At 42.4% G+C, this 17,933-nt stretch overlaps 1 protein-coding gene across 1 annotated transcript in view; it reads left to right on the top strand.

Annotated features, from left to right (window-relative positions):
• The first annotated feature begins 1,637 nt into the window (after nucleotides 1-1,637).
• The window catches only part of INPP5D (inositol polyphosphate-5-phosphatase D), an 84,645-nt gene continuing 68,349 nt past the window's right edge, over nucleotides 1,638-17,933 (top strand). Inside the window, exons 1-2 of the mRNA XM_075268919.1 lie at nucleotides 1,638-1,924; nucleotides 6,459-6,522. Of these exons, the coding sequence (XP_075125020.1) occupies nucleotides 1,791-1,924; nucleotides 6,459-6,522 (198 nt within the window). The 5' untranslated portion in view covers nucleotides 1,638-1,790. The remainder of the gene's footprint in view (nucleotides 1,925-6,458; nucleotides 6,523-17,933) is intronic.

Genomic DNA, 17,933 nt, shown 5'->3' with positions numbered 1-17,933 from the left:
AAGATTTTGCTGGCCACAGCTTCCTCTGGCCATATCAACTGATAATAGGGCCCCTTCACACGCGCTTCCCATTGAAATCAATGGGCTCTGTTTTGAAGCGCCATGCTCGGACATGTGTATACGTGTCTAAATGAGCGGCGCGCTTACGCCGTGTGGAGTGGCCCTTAGTAGTATTGGGATTCGGCCGGCATATGGAAGTGGATGTTTGCAGTGACATGACCACTTTAATAAATGAGATGGTCTTTTGTCTGAAGAAAACGTCTTCAGTGGCCTTTATGGCTCAGCCATCTGACCTACAGTATACAATGCTCTTATTATACCATACAAGAGCAGATACTGTATATCTGTTTCTGACCTCCAGGCTATCTAATGGCTGTAGGGTAACCCTGGATTCATCCCATTACTGACACATATTATTTGCTACTAGCAATCCTTGGACTTTCTCTACGTTTCTCTTGAAATATTAATATGTAAGTGGAAAAAAATTGCATTTTTACTGGGGTGATTTAAAACACCTAAGTGTGCGAGATATTCGAAAATAGAAGATATCAGGAAGCTTATTTTCACAGCTATTTAGTAACTCACAGCAAGTGATACATATCATTGCAAATATTTTTGCATGTAGATAATAGAGATGTAGAGGCTCAGGAGTATTACCCGTTGTTGATTTTTTCAATAGAAAAAAAACTAGGGGGGAATCACATACATACATACAGTGATAACACACTTTATGTATCAATTGTACCCATACAGAAAATGCCAAAACATTCCGCGGGTATAATTGACTTGTAGCGATTTTCAAAAACACAGCTTTTCCGCTACTGAATTTTTTCTGCAGTGTGTGGTTGACATTAGCCAGAATCCCATCCATTTTGCAGGTACTGTAAAACACAATATTTTTTGCTACAGTGTTTTAGCTGCGACGTTTTCACAACCTTACCTAACATGTGACTGAGCCCAGTGATTGGTCGCAGCAGTCACATGAGCCTCTACACTACTGACCTGCACAGTCTGTGGGCTAGCAGGAATGGGAAATACACCTGAACATAGGACCAGGGTAGGTGAGTATCATTTAATTTTTTCCCCACACTGGCCACTAGTGAATTTTTATCCCCTTTAAGCTAAGACCACACATAGTGAGACAGAAGCAGTATTTGGTCAGTATTTTGCATCAGAAGCTTAAATCAAAAGTTGATAGAAATAGAAATTTGAGAATAAATATACACCGTTCAATCATATTATTCTTTGGATCCAGTCCTGGCTTTGGTTTACAAATACCAACAAAAGATCCTGACTAAATGTGCAATGCATGAATGAAGACTTATACGTCTCCCATAATCCAGCCTTAGTTTCGTGAACAGACAGGAATAATGTTTCTGTCTACAAAGGCTATTCTTGCTGTTTGCTGGTGACAGGTTGAGCTTAGACCTCCACATGTCTGCGCTATTGAATTCACCCTGCAGAGTTAAATATAACTGCAATTTGGTATAATTGCTACTAGTAAAATACAGCTGCCTGGTACTATAGTACAAATTTGTCATGCGTTTCTACCACCCCCTCCCTTCTCAGCTGTGGTTACAATAAGGAAGTCCCCATGTTACTGTTTCCTTTGCATCTCTGCATTTAAAACAGGAAACAATGTAACAGAGAGAACAAGAGAACTTAGGGAGAACATTTGGGCTGTGAACAAGTGCAGTACTTGTGAGCTGGACTGTCTGCAGGGTCCTGACTCTGCAGCGAGGACAAGCAGAGGGGAGGCCTCTGGAAATACTGCATTGACACTTCCTGAGATGTCTTTCAGCTGGTACCATGGGAACATCACTCGCTCCAAAGCTGAAGACCTGCTGTCACAAGCTGGCAAGGATGGCACTTTCCTTGTACGAGACAGTGAATCTGTGTGCCGGGCATATGCTCTCTGTGTGCTGTAAGTGATATGTCATTTATTGTTACTGTATGATCGTACTTTACTTATCACATAGTCATATAGGAGTCAGTATAACAGCACTTAACACAAGTACACAATACACGGTAAGCTGTTCTGCCTGCAGGACATGTTTTGAATCCACTGTACAGTGATTTACCTGCTAAGAGGGCATGCTCACACGTGGCAGATTTGGAGCAGAAATTTCTGCAACGCAAAATCTGCCCCATCCATTTGTACGAGGTTGGTTATGCAGCAGGTGCATGGATTTCTGCAAGCTGCATGTAGACGAATGGGACAGTCGCAGACATTTCTGCACCAAATCTGCCATGTGTGAATTTTAATGAGAGTGATTGACTGTATTCACATGGTCTTTTATGGTTATAATTACAGACATATTCTACTGTATATTTGTTCGTTTTGACACGCACACCGACCCTATAGAAATCAATGGGACCATTTTTAACAGACATAAAAATGGATTGATCTCCAAGTTGCGTCTATTAAAACAGGATCAGTGGGTTGGGTTAAAAAAATGACCAATGAAATACATCGGTTTTTGTAATGGTCCATTAAAAACAAATGCAAAACATGATCGTGTGAACATAGTCTAAAGTTTCCGCGGCTCCTATTCATTGAATGAAAGGGGCAACAGAAGCACGGGCGGCATATGGGTGACATCCGCGTGTTGCCCATGCGCTGCCTGTGCCATTCATTCACGGCCGCCAGTTAGCACACGGTTGTATGCAACTGGCTACAGTTTGTTATATTCAATGTAATCATTATAAATTGTATAATATGGGAAAGCTGGGTGTATTCATTCTGTGTACATCGCTGCAGACCATGATAGCGCTATATCAGTAATGAGATAAAAAAAGGGTGACAAGCCATATAGCCACCATGTCATTGTCACACAAGCTACGCAACTTTTCTGGGCGCCACAATGGAAATATTTTAATCTCTAATACCGTACTAAAGGAGAAGGGGAAGTAGCACTACCGTTTTCAAGAGTCTGGGAAAGCTGGGTGACAAACCAGGAAGGCACGAGGATTTGTTTATAATGGAAACATAAAGTCTAGGTACATGATAGAAAATAACAGATGCCAAGAATGAAGAACGTTGAAATTGGTAAAAGTTCTTCCGAGATTGTTCAGTGCGAAAGTACAAAGATATTTTCATAGATAAAAGATTTCTGAGACAATCCGTTATACTGTGATAATTGTCATTGATATTGGTGTCGCCGTCACTCGCTTCCTGTCTCAGTAGATGTAAGATATTATTATAGGGTTTTAGACATTTAAATATTTATATAGATTATTTCACAAATTTTCATATTTTTGGCCAAATTTCTGTACTTGACACCAAACTACAAGGAATTGCTAGGCTACATGCACATGACTGTGTGCTTTCTCAGTGTGCTAGCCCACTGACCCAGTATTTTCTATGGCCCCATACATACCCTCATGAATTATTGCAGGTCTGTAGGACTGTGGGTTAGGTCAAACCATCAACTCTAACTCCTCTATTTCTCCACATACTGACTCTAATTCCAACTCCTTCTCTAACTCCAAATCATTCATAAATTCCCTGGTCCTGGTCGATAAGTTAGATTACTTAGGGTATCTTGGTTGTAACTTTTTATGTTTTCACACATTTATAACTTCACTTTGCTGCATTAGAAAGATTACAGAGGGGAGTAATGGAAAGGTCAGTACATGATGCTGTACACAATAGGGCCAGTTTATGATGGGAAAATAACCCTGACATGAACCTTACCATAGACTGAGGATGGTCTTACTGGACTTGTACATTGAAAGGCAGGTAGGAGACAATATAACTAAAGGGGTTGTCTCTTGAACCCTTATGTATACAGTATGCCCTACTCAGCCCCATAAGTTCCCATTAATTTAAAAGTCAGCCATGCAATATTACATTTCCCCTCGATATTAAGAAATATTATTGTAGTGACAGTCCTTGAGCAATTGAGGGTGTGTGGTGGTCTGATACAATTAAGTGCCACTGGGGAGAAGTGGAAGAGGCAACTCTAGGGATCCCTCTTGCGAGCCTTCTCCTTCCAAAGGGGTTTCCCTTCCCAAATAGCCAACTTCCTCTGTTGGCTATTAAGTTCTCGGTGTGGGGTTGGAGATATTTGTGTGTACATGTCCCCACGGACGAATTGGTCCCCCTGTCAGATATGCCCCTAGCTTACCTGTCCATACTTCTCCCTCAATTGGACTCGAGAGGGTAGTTGGAAAGTGGTATCTTTATGGTGGAACAACTGTATTCAGATGACCGTCTCAAATCGTTTCTTATGTTAAAAGAGGAATTTCTACTCCCCAGAGTTACTTTTTTAAATATCTTAAGGTTTGGCATCTCCTCCAGTCAAGAGCAGCCTCTGGCCCTATAATCCCTAAGGCTCCATTCACACGGAGTAACGCCAGACGGTTTTTGTGCTTATTTTGTGCTTATTTTTACGGCCGTAAAAAGACGTTTCCATTGAGTTCTATAGTAAAATACGTCCGTAAAAAAACGGATGCAAAAAAACGGACGCAAAAAAACGGACGTAAAAAAACGGACGTATTTTTCTATAGAACTCAATGGAAACGTCTTTTTACAGCCGTAAAAATAAGCACAAAAAACACCTGGCATTACTCCGTGTGAATGGAGCCTAAATTTGCCCTTCGTTTATGGCGTCCTTCTGCTGAAATTAGGGGTGTTCTACAAGCTTCTGGTTTCTCCTTCGGACAAAGCTAAGCCTGTCTGCTTTTCCCACTGGGAAACAGATCTTGGGAGAACGATTCCCCTCCAGGACTATTATAAAGTGGTTGGTTTTGTTCGGCAGGTCTCCAGGGGAGCGGCACACTGGGAAATGGTGGTATAGAACCCCGACTCAGATGGCTCATGTGGATTCTTCTCATTAAAATCTTTGTTGGAGGGGCTGCGGTGGTCTTGGCACCATGTTTCATATGTGTTGGGAATGCCCTTTGGTTTCGGCCTCCTCTACACCTCCTTTTTGATATGTGACCCCATGAGCTATACCTAATGTCTTCTGTTCGAGTTATTTGTTTACTTACGCTGGGTTCACACCAGCGTTCGGGTCTCCGTATCAGGTTTCCATCTTCAAAAGACGGAAACCTGTCAGACAGAGCCCAGCCGTGAGCGCTGGTGAGTGTTTTATGCTCTCCGTGGCGAAACGGTTCTTTTTAAACTGGACACAAAGTCCTGCATGTCTGACTCTGTGTCCGGTTAAAAAAAAGCCGGTTTCGCCACGGAGAGCATAAAACACTCACCAGCGCTCAAGGCCGGACACTTTTCAAACCCATTCAAATGAATAGGTTTGAAAGATGACTGCAGGTTTCCATCTCCTGCCCAGTTTCGTGCAGGAAACGGAAACCTGCAGATTGGACTCCCGGGCGCAGATGTGAACGAGCCCTTATCTGTTTTTCCCCGAGTGGTGGAGCCTTAATTCAGCTATTGCTTAATATATAGTACTGTCTTTGTAAGCTCTGTGTTGCACTTGATGTTTGCCACCACTCTTTCAGGCCTTTCTTGGACAAAATATATATATCAGATCCTATTCTGAGCCTTGATGTAAAAGAGCACCTGTTGATAATAATTTTGCTGTGTGCCTATATGGAGTGTCTTTATATACTTTGATTTATCCTAGCTTTTCCTGTGTTGACTCTTACTGCTCATGTTTTCTTTTTTCTTATCTTATATTGTAAAATCTGGTTTTATATCAATAAAAATCAAATTTGAGAAAAAATATTAAATTTCCCCTGTAGCAGAACTAGATAACAGACAGCACTGCCCCAACTGGCTCAAGACCTAAGATATTTATGCAGAGGTTGTGGCTGTGGCCTCTTCATAAATCTGTATGATGTTCCTGCGTCTGGTGTAGATTTCCATTGTAACTCACAATAGAAAACTAAATCTGTCAGACCAAGGTGCAGATGCCTTGGCCCACCTTGATTGCTGCCGTGCACTTCCCTCATTTTTATAATGCATCAGGCTTGAGGGCCTTGCACCAAACATCAATATGATCCCTCTCTGTCAGTTTTCTGGCCTATAGGAAATGCAGAATTTATCCATATATATCCAATGTATTCTCCGATCTGCTCTATTAACTAAACAGCACAATATCTAGTGACTAATAGGAGAGTCACCCTGTCCCCGTGCTACGCTACCTTCCATAGAGCAGAATAGTCTGCTGACACGGCTGCTTTGCTTGTGATCCTCCTTGCCTCTTTCTTTGTATAAGACTTGCCGCACACAGGTTACATACAAGTTATACACGGCAACCTGGATTGTGCAAAGCTGCTTTCTAAACACTACATAAAGTTTGTCGATCAACATTGTAGCTGCCATTTGTACAGATCACTACACCTGAGTGCACACAAATAGAAAGCTCAAGGTATTCAGTCAGTCAGAAAGGCAGCAGATGGGTCAATGACATGTGTCTTCTAAGGAACTAGTGTAAACTAGTGTGTAGATATATTGTATAGATATTGTGTAATGGTACAACTTGTGTTTGCAGATACCAGAAGTGTGTCTACACCTACAGGATTTTACAGAACAACGAGAAGCAGCTCTCAGTGCAGGTAGGTGCTATTGGTATATACTCATTGATATACGCTACTACATAAAATGCCAGTACAACAGTATTCTCAAACTTCCATGGCTTAAAGGAACACTCCAGGAAAATTATACACTCTATTATGCCTAGTGCAAGGCCCAAAGCAGAGGATCCTGACAAAGGAGCTCTTTGAATCTCCTAGTCATGACCTGCCTCCTTAGACCTTGTTTTAAGGCTTTAAAGGGATTCTATCATTAGAATCCCTTTTTTAACTAAGTAAACATCGGAATAACCTTAAGAAAGGCTATTCTTCTCTTACCTTTCTTTTTCTGATCCATGCTACCGTTCCTGAGAAATTTCTTATTTCTTCCATATGTAAATGAGTTTTCAGACAGCACAGGGGACGTCACCTGTACTGTCTGAGAACTCTCCGAGAACGCATCCATCTTCTTCTCCGGTCCAGCTCTTGGCCACGTCATCGTCTGCGTCTTCATCCAAAAGCGCCGACTGAGCATGTCCGTCAGCCATTTTCCTGTGGCTTCTCATGACAACACAATGGATCAGTTGCTCTTAGCCATTCTGATAATCAGAAAATGGAGCAAGAAGTTCTTATAAAAGTATATAGAAGCTGATTTGCAGAACCTGTTCTGACCACTACGCAGAGAACAGCGCTGTCTGCTTCCTGCTCCATTCTGTTTGTATCAGCTGCTGAGACCAGTTGATAAATAGGGGTGACAATTGTCATACCCCAGGGAAATGGCTGGCATTTCCATAGGTATAATTGACATACTACGATTTCCAAAACTGTATGTCTCAGCATATTTTTCTGTAATGTGTGGATAGGATTCACTAGAATTTTTGCAGTGTCTGTAAAACGTTGTGGTTTTTGCGGCTGTGTTTACACAACATGGGGCTCCGGTCTAAAATAGATTTTAGAAATACAAAGGAGCCATTGACACTGGAATAGATCAATAGACTGCAATATTTAGCAAACTACAAGTGTCTTTGGGAGAAATTTTGCTGAATTTATAGAACAGCATTAAAAAAGTGTTTTCATAAAACCTGGTGTAAATTTTGTCCCAATGAAATATTTCCCTTGGTGCATCTGTTTTACCTCTGAAGTTATGAATATTACACAGTTTTGATAATTATGTAAAATACTGAACCATTGTTGGTGACAGCTAACACGTCATATATGTTATGCGTCGCTCATGTTCTCGGGCTCCAAAAACTGTACATGTGCTTGTAGCCTTAATCTGCTGTGTTTGGCTTTGACCTTATACAATCTGTGTCCTTCTCTTGGAGTAAACACATCCTATCAAAGTCCATGTTTACTAAAACTTTACAACATTGGCTCATGAAACAGCTCAGTTCATATAAATGATCCCTTCTTTGTATCATCTATATCAGGGGTCAGCAACTCATGGCACTGATGCTGTGGTTGGCACCCCAGGCTTATCTGCCTGGCACAAGGCTCTGTGTGCTGTCTTATACATGGTAGTGCTGCTCCAGGTAGCAATCTTTCTCAGTTGAAGTGGGGATACACTTGGGATGAGGTGTGTGAGGGATTATATACAGTCCTATGAAAAAGTTTGGGCACCCCTATTAATCTTAATCATTTTTAGTTCTAAATATTTTGGTATTTGCAACAGCCATTTCAGTTTGATATATCTAATAACTGATGGACACAGTAATATTTCAGGATTGAAATGAGGTTTATTGTACTAACAGAAAATGCGCAATATGCATTAAACCAAAATTTGACCGGTGCAAAAGTATGGGCACCTCAACAGAAAAGTGACATTAATATTTAGTAGATCCTCCTTTTGCAAAGATAACAGCCTCTAGTCGCTTCCTGTAGCTTTTAATCAGTTCCTGGATCCTGGATAAAGGTATTTTGGACAAACAATTCAAGTTCAGTTAAGTTAGATGGTCGCCGAGCATGGACAGCCCGCTTCAAATCATCCCACAGATGTTCAATGATATTCAGGTCTGGGGACTGGGATGGCCATTCCAGAACATTGTAATTGTTCCTCTGCATGAATGCCTGAGGATTTGGAGCGGTGTTTTGGATCATTGTCTTGCTGAAATATCCATCCCCGGCATAACTTCAACTTCGTCACTGATTCTTGAACATTATTCTCAAGAATCTGCTGATACTGAGTGGAATCCATGCGACCCTCAACTTTAACAAGATTCCCGATGCCGGCATTGGCCACACAGCCCCAAAGCATGATGGAACCTCCACCAAATTTTACAGTGGGTAGCATGTGTTTTTCTTGGAATGCTGTTTCTTTTTGGACGCCATGCATAACGCCTTTTTTTATAACCAAACAACTCAATTTTTGTTTCCAAAATGAAGCTGCCTTGTCCAAATGTGCTTTTTCATACCTCAGGCAACTCTATTTGTGGCGTACGTGCAGAAACGGCTTCTTTCTCATCACTCTCCCATACAGCTTCTATTTGTGCAAAGTGCGCTGTATAGTTGACCGATGCACAGTGACACCATCTGCAGCAAGATGATGCTGCAGCTCTTTGGAGGTGGTCTGTGGATTGTCCTTGACTGTTCTCACCATTCTTCTTCTCTGCCTTTCTGATATTTTTCTTGGCCTGCCACTTCTGGGCTTAACAAGAACTGTCCCTGTGGTCTTCCATTTCCTTACTATGTTCCTCACAGTGGAAACTGACAGGTTAAATCTCTGAGACAGCTTTTTGTATCCTTCCGCTGAACAACTATGTTGAACAATCTTTGTTTTCAGATCATTTGAGAGTTGTTTTGAGTAGCCCATGATGCCACTCTTCAGAGGAGATTCAAATAGTAGAACAACTTGCAATGTCTGCTTCCAGTTTCTTGTCCCCATGTCTGCTTCCAGTTTCTTGCCCCCCCCATCTCTGCCTCCAGTTTCATGTCCCCCGATGTCTACTCCCAGTGTCATGTCCCCCATCTATGCTTCTAGTTTCATGTCCCCCCATCTCTGCCCCCAGTTTCATGTGCCCCCATCTCTTCCTCCAGTTTTGTGCCCCAGTGTCATGCTGTTCTCTTTCCTGTTCTTTATCTGCCCCCAGTTTCATAGGCCCCTTAGATTATGTCCCCCTTGGATGTGTAACACAAATAAATAGTTGCACTCACTTTCCCACGCTCCCTTTCCGCTCTCTCTGCTCGCTCACTCCACTGACACCAGCACCCGGAAGAGTCTCCGGGGCCGGCGTCTGGTTGCTATGACAGCCGGAAGCCTTGCGCTGGCTCCCCGGCCTGGCAGTATTTCGCTTCGATTGCAGACTATGGAAGCACTGGTTTTATGCAATGCACTGCTTAATACTGGCGCCTCTATTGCAGGCTACGCAGCCAATGCTGCAATAGAAGTGAAAGACTGACAGGCCGGGGAGCCAGCGCAAGGCTTCTGGCTGTCATAGCAACCTGACGTCGGCCCCGGAGACTCGTCTGGGTGCCGGCGTGGAGAGGGGACATGGCTGTGCCGACGGATGATGTGTTCAGGGGGAATTTGGTTGATCCCTGGGGACACTGGCTGGGACACTGACCTGGGGACACCCCCCTCCCCGGGACCCCCCCCCCCCCCAACCCGCTGCACTGACCTGTTATGTGGTGTGTCGGGTGCAGCAGCCTCCTCTTTAGCCGTCCGCAAAGTGAGTGTGTAGGCGGTGTGAGATATCTGTGGCGCTGGGACCATGTGGGCTGCCGCCATCTTCCTCACTGTGTTCCTGCTCAATCGGCACGTCCACATGCAGCCCCCAATGTATGGTGGCGCAGCCTTGGCTCCATAGCCCACCCATACCCAGCCATGCACCAATAGGAGGTGCGTGGACAGACCAGCGATGGCGGAATGCCAGCTGCTACAGCCGAGCCGGAGGGTTCTTTGGAGGGTGACGGTGGGGATTTGGGGTGAGTGACTCACATTTAAAGTAGCCTATCCTTCCTTTCTGGCCAATGTGTGTGCGTGTGTGTGTGTGTGTGTGTGTGTGTGTGTGAAATTTCAAAAAAATCCATTCAGCCATTGATCAGGGGTGAACCTGCGCCTTTCGCCGCCCAAGGCAAATGACAGAAAGCCGATCCCCCGGAGGAGGGGGCGTGGCGGAGGGGTGGGGCTACACAAAGGGGCGGGGCTTATCGGCATTCGCAGGCAGAGAGCAGGCATGGAGAGGACCTGCTCTCTGCCTGAGCGTGAGGGGAGGCTGCTGGAGCAGCGCTGCTCCGGTGGCCTCCCCAATCCACCGCTCGGTGCTAAGCCAGTCCAGGACAGCTTGTCCTGGACTGGCTTAGGTAAGCAAAAATGCCGCTCTCCCTGGGGCCCTGGCATAGCGCCGCCTGAAGCGGTCGCTTCAGGTCGCCTCATGGGAGGTGCGGCGCTGGCTGTGATTGAGGAACAAACATCCAAATATCCAAACACACAAACATCCAAACACACATACTTTCACCTTTATAATATTAGTAGGGGGTCGACAGCCTTACATTAATGGCATGGCACATTGGCTACTTCATTTTAGATCTTTTTCAAAATCAGCACCCTGTCCACAAAAAGTTACCAACCTCTCATATATATGACCTACTCTCTCATATGTTATCCTTACAGGTTCATTTTGGTATTAACATGCTATCCTGTATGCACTGAATAGGACATTACTGCTTTATTAGTAGGTATCCAAGCACTGAGGCTACCACCAGTCACAAGTTACCCCTTTCAATGGAGCGGAGGTCTAGCACAGGGCTGTGGAGTTGATAGAACAAACCACTGACTCTGACATGTATGTTTCCACAGCCCAACCCTGACTCTGGACAGACATGGTCAGACTGGGGTAGCTAGTTATTCAATTCCTAAAAAGTGAATTCTGTACTTGGCTTCTTTTGCGGTAGGTGTCCCATATTAATCTACCAGTTATATCCAGGAGTTAACTTATTATTACTCATTATTAGATTTCATGTATATATAATGCACAGCTGATCTGATTTCTGAGGTTTACTGTATGAAGCATTGGGTCAGGGGTATAGGTGGACATAGTGGACATGTGCCCCAGGTGGCAAACTGAAACTTTATCAGTGGAGAAGAGCCTAGCTATTAAGGTGTTTTTTTTAATGTTACCTTTGTCCATTTAAGGCTAAGACCCCATGTAGCAGCCTGCAGCAGATAAATGCTGCAGGAAAAACTGTAGCGGCAACACATGGCGTTTTTTCCCGCAGCGCTTTTTATAGAAAGACCATTTCCTCTGCAGACCTTCTGCTTCCATTATACCTGTAGGGAAACCACCAGTGTTTTCGTAGGTATAATTGTCACGCTGCAATTTCCAAAACCGTTGCGGCAGCGAGTTAGTTGCTAGTATTTTCGTGCAAACTGGGGATGGGATTTGCTGGAATCCCATCCATTTTGCTGTCACTGTAAAAAGCCATATGAGGCCCCGGCCTAAAAGACAAGACCAATATTTCTATGACTACTTTCAACAAATATAACGCCCTGGTCAATGTATCTTCTAGCATCGAATATTGAATATGTTTACAGAACATAACAATACACTGTACAATCTGTGCCAGTACGTACAAATCACAATAGGCTCATATTCCAAAATTCCTACAATGTGAAAGAGGCCATTATGATATTTTGCTGCTTGGTTGTGTCATTATGTGATATATCCTTACGTGAAGTCACGCTGGTTAGTAAATGGGATGATCTCATCGCTGGCATCTTTGCTTATCTTAGTGAGAACAAAGTTGAGAACAGCTTTATAGGTTCTGACTTATCTGTGTCAGTTCATAGTCAGTAAATATATTTAGAGACTCTGTGTTACAATAATTACACAATCTCTAGAAATCTATCCCTCTGACTTTGTGATTGTATAGATATTAAGTTGAAATTAAAAACAGTCGTCACTAAAATTGTTATATGAACAGTATTATCATGAATCATTTGTAGTTACCGTATATACTCGAGTATAAGCCAAATTTTTCAGCCCAGTTTTTGTGCTGGAAAAGCCCCCCTCGGCTTATACTCGAGTCAGCGAAAAAAAAAAGAAGTTTTATTTATTTTTTTTTATTTTTTTTTTTTTGGGGGGGGTCTATGACCAGCCACAATATCAATGTATAGAATCTCCCATAAAATAGTGCAAAAAAAGAAAAAAAAAAAAAAAGAAGATTTAACAAAAGTAAATAAATAAAAGTTATAAATCCCTCCTTTCCCTAGAATACATACAAAAGTAGAAAATGACTGTGAAACACATTATACGCATTAGGTATCCCTGTGTCTGACAGTGCCCGGTCCACTGAATATAGGGGATCTGCAGTGCTCCTGTTCCGTCAGGAAGGGGTTAATAGGAGCACTGCAGATACCCTATATTCAGCCAGGCTGAATTCCAAGAAGGGGAAAAAAACTGTCCTCAAGCTCAGGGAAGGGGCAGACAGACAACCAAAACACCCCCTCCCCTTTTCCAGCACCCAGCATCTACTACACCCAAAAACTCCGACCATTTTAATTTTTGAAATGTTCCAGTAGCTGCTGCATTCCCCCCCCCCCCCCCCCTCGGCTTATACTCGAGTCAATAAGTTTTCCCAGTTTTTGGTGGTAAAATTAGGGGCCTCGGCTTATATTCGGGACGGCTTATACTCGAGTATATACGGTATGTATTTTGCTTACTTATATAGTACCATTGTATTCTGCAGCTTTTACAGATGCCAACTTTTTCACATTTTGTCTCTTTACAACCACAAACTTATATGTATTTTATTTATAGAGATGTTAAGTGATAGACCAATACAATGTAGCAGATAATTGTGAAGTGGAAGGAAAATGATACATGGTTTTCAAAATTTTAATAAAATAAGAATCTGTAAAGTGTAACGTGCAAAAGTCTTCAGCCCCCTATCTCAATACTTTGTAGAGCTAACTTTCACTACAATTACAGCTAAGTCTTTTGGGCTATGCCTCTACCAGCTTTGTGCACCTACAGACTGAGATTTGTGCCCATTCTTCTTTGCAAAATAACTGAAGCTCGGCCAGATTGTATGAAGAACGTCTGTGAACAGCAATTCTCATGTCTTGCCACAGATGCTGAATGGGATTTAGGTCTGGACTTTGGCTGAGCTATTCTAACACATGAATATTCTTTGATCTAAACCATTCCACTGTAGCTCTGGTTGTAGGTTCAGGGTCATTGTCTTGCTAGAAGGTGAATGTCCTTCCCACTCTCAAGTCTTTTGCAGCCTCCAACAGGTTTTCTTCCAGGATTGCCCTGTATTTAGCTCCATCCATCTTCCCATCAATTCTGAATATAAGTTTCTTCTATTCACTTGTACTAGTCAACTATGAGACATTTTATATTTGGAGGGACATTTTAATGTTTGCATACGTCTTACATTCTGCTGCATTTTTGTTTGCATTGCACCCATGTACGTTTTTTTTTACTATGGAGATGCATATGAATTTTTACCTTTTGCATAGTCCAGAGAGATAATGTTCTAGAAGGAATGTTATAGGAGGCGCAGGTGTCTTCTAACTGGTCTTTATAAGCTCCTTAGGTTCCAATAACTCTCAGGGTGAGGAAATTAGTAGTGTGTCCTTGCACTACATGTGTGTGCTAAGGTCCCACGTAGCCTCCACAGCCAAAAGTGCATTGCATTTTTTTTGCCCAGCGCTTTTTGCAGAACCTCTGCAGTGTTTTCCTCTGCAGGCTTTTTGGTACTATTAATGACATTCTGCAATTTCCAAAACTTCGACAGTTTTGGAAACTGCACATTTCTCTACAAATTGTGGGTAGGGTTACCTAGAATCCCATCCATTTTGCAGGGATTGTAAAATGCTGTGTTTACGCCACGTAGGGTCCCAGCCTAAAACCTGCATAAAAACCAGAATTAGAGCTGTACGTGTGAAAGCTCCCTAAAAAAAGGGTAAAAACTATGAGGAGTCTTTGTGTTGCTGTTAGTGCTCCAAACTTCTGCTTTTAGTTTCTGGGACAGGAAGTAGATGTCTGACTGTTGCTATTGTAAGTTGTATTAGATCCTCCTGGCTGATTTTATTTTGTCACACGGACACCTAAGGGGCTCTCCACTTCTCTCACGTTTCCCTGCCAGTTAATCCCAAGGGAAGATCCCATGTTTGCACTACAGATAGACAAAAAACAGCACCGAGCTGCACATAGTGAAGTACCGTAAAATACGGAGGTTAATATGACAAGAATACTCCTCACCTTGAAAGGTTGTGATCACAACCTTTTTAGCAGTATATAGACCACTTGGGGAGGGGAGGTCTTGTACCCCTGGAGGAGAGCCAGCAGAATCCACGTCACCCTAGGGGTAGGTAATGGCGAAAATGGACCGGACAAACCGAGGATCACTGCGCTCAATCCGTTGTTCTCTTGAAAACTCACTTTATTTAGGAAAAGTACACACAACGCGTTTCGGGCCAACCGCCCTTTTTCAAGTGTATAGACTAAACGAAAAATAAGAACAATAGCCCCAAAAGAGGGGAAAAACAGCGATAAACAAACCAGTAAAACATAATAAAAAGTATATATACAAACACCTCTGTGTCTAAAAAGGCATCCAAATGTGCTTTGCCCGAAAGATGTATTACAAGGCGTATTGCTACTACAGTGTAGAGCTGACATAATATAAATCTTCTACATTTGTATTAAAATCAGCATGTTGCCAAACCAAATAGTACATGTGAAGGATTCATACCAAATAAGATATTTGTGAAAGTAACTGACAGGTGCAAAGAGTCTTACAATAGCAGGCTTTAGTTAAAGTATGGTCTATACAAAATAAAGTGCCAATAGAGCAGTTACTAGAAAAACAAAGGTCTTACCTTATGACTAGTGTCGAGCTGGATGCTTGATCCAGCCGACCAAGTCCAGCCCTTTAAATCACATTGGTGGCAGTGACTGTTTCCGCGCCTTTTTCGGGCGCATGCGTGGTCAGCCGCACGTGTGAGCGGCGTGCAAGTGCGGCTGACCACGCATGCGCCCGAAAAAGGCGCGGAAACAGTCACTGCCACCAATGTGATTTAAAGGGCTGGACTTGGTCGGCTGGATCAAGCATCCAGCTCGACACTAGTCATAAGGTAAGACCTTTGTTTTTCTAGTAACTGCTCTATTGGCACTTTATTTTGTATAGACCATACTTTAACTAAAGCCTGCTATTGTAAGACTCTTTGCACCTGTCAGTTACTTTCACAAATATCTTATTTGGTATGAATCCTTCACATGTACTATTTGGTTTGGCAACATGCTGATTTTAATACAAATGTAGAAGATTTATATTATGTCAGCTCTACACTGTAGTAGCAATACGCCTTGTAATACATCTTTCGGGCAAAGCACATTTGGATGCCTTTTTAGACACAGAGGTGTTTGTATATATACTTTTTATTATGTTTTACTGGTTTGTTTATCGCTGTTTTTCCCCTCTTTTGGGGCTATTGTTCTTATTTTTCGTTTAGTCTATACACTTGAAAAAGGGCGGTTGGCCCGAAACGCGTTGTGTGTACTTTTCCTAAATAAAGTGAGTTTTCAAGAGAACAACGGATTGAGCGCAGTGATCCTCGGTTTGTCCGGTCCATTTTCGCCATGTTTGCACTACAGGTTTTCACAATATGTACCAGGGCCCTCACCTACCATGTACTATCTATAAACCTGGCCATACACATTAGATTTTAGACTGCCATCGCTCATCTAAAATAGACTGAGGTTGCTTGGTTGTACAGTAAACTCTCCCAACACATGAACAACCACGAACCTTCCAACAAGTGGACTTGGAAAATTAACAGATGAAAGTCATTCCAGTGCTGGAAACAGAAAGTGACGGACATTTTGTGGGTTAGAAGTATGAGATATGCCCATAATACAATCTGCCAAATATATGTCAGTCAAGCCCATACACAACAGACCACAGCAGACTGAGGACAGGAATAATGCAACACTACAGATTTTGGTTCTGACCCACTTTAGTTGATGGTTGGCTGTATAGAACATACTTTCTTAGGTCTAAGTATACAGTCTATTAGCTGCCACCATAATTCTAAAATGTAATGTATATGGCCAGCTTAATACTAGTGTCTTCTTATGATCAAGTAAGACCTATGGGCCCCTAAGTCTCCAAAGCCCAATAGTGATTGCTACCTCTACACCCCTTAGTGCTAGGCCTCTGCACCATATGGAGGGGCACCAATAGAAGGTACCGTACATGGCATCCTCCAACTGACATAGACTCTGTAGAGTCTTACACCCATTAATACCGACACTAAGTAACTGTCACTAACTTCACTTCTTCCTCATTTTCAAAACCACAACAATTCTAAGAGTTAATTTTAGATTATTGACAACAAATTCCACAGAAACTAAAGAAGTAGAAACTCAGGCATAAAACTCACAACCTCACAGTTATTCTGGGTCTTGTGACATTTTCCAGGTTTAGCCTGAAGACTTGACTTTGTAGGACAGTTAGGAGAACATGGCTCTCGTGCATGCTTAAGGTTTTCAATGGTAGCTTGCAGATAGAATGCTGGCAACGGTACAGTGATTACAGACTTCCTTCTTTTCTGTTTCACATGTAATGTTTGTTCCAGATTACTCAACTCTCATATTTGCATACACTTTATTACACACTTACTAAAGTTGTATATGTTGAGGAATAAAAGTCATCTTTTAGGGGTTGGCTTTCTCAAAGAACATGGCCAATATGCATAGTATATGGTGGAACTGTAAATCTGTTCTAGATATACAGTACAGACCAAAAGTTTGGACACACTTTCTCATTCAAAGAGTTTTCTGTATTTTCATGACTATGAAAATTGTAGATTCACACTGAAGGCATCAAAACTATGAAATAACACATGTGGAGTTATAGACTTAACAAAAAAGTGTGACACAACTGAAAATCTGTGTTATATTCTAGGTTCTTCATAGTAGCCACCTTTTGCTTTGATTTCTGCTTTGCACACTCTTGGCATTCTCTTGATGAGCTTCAAGAGGTAGTCACCGGAAATGGTTTTCACTTCACTGGTGTGCCCTGTCAGGTTTAATAAGTGGGATTTCTTGCCTTATAAATGGAGTTGGGACCATCAGTTGTGTTGTGCAGAGTCAGGTGGATACACAAGCTGATAGTCCTACTGAATAGACTGTTAGAATTTGTATTATGGCAAGAAAAAAGCAGCTGAGTAAAGAAAAACGAGTGGCCATCATTACTTTAAGAAATGAAGGTCAGTGTCCCCAAGTACAGTGAAAGTGACCCCAAGTGCAACTCTGCTGAATCCAACAGCTTATTCAGATACAGTGGGAGCTAGAGGAAAAAATCTGTATCAGAATCAGTGGAGAAGAGCCTGTGAAATGTTGCAGTGTTGGAGCTTGTGGAGGTGGTGAAAGGTCCTCTTTAAGGATTCATTCACATGGAGGAAAATGATGAGGAATTTGGTGTGGAATTTCAGCGCAGCAACAAAT

The sequence above is a fragment of the Leptodactylus fuscus genome, chromosome 3, assembly GCF_031893055.1.
Source record: "Leptodactylus fuscus isolate aLepFus1 chromosome 3, aLepFus1.hap2, whole genome shotgun sequence".
Lineage (NCBI taxonomy): Eukaryota > Metazoa > Chordata > Amphibia > Anura > Leptodactylidae > Leptodactylus > Leptodactylus fuscus.
This window is presented reverse-complemented; position numbering and strand designations above follow the sequence as displayed.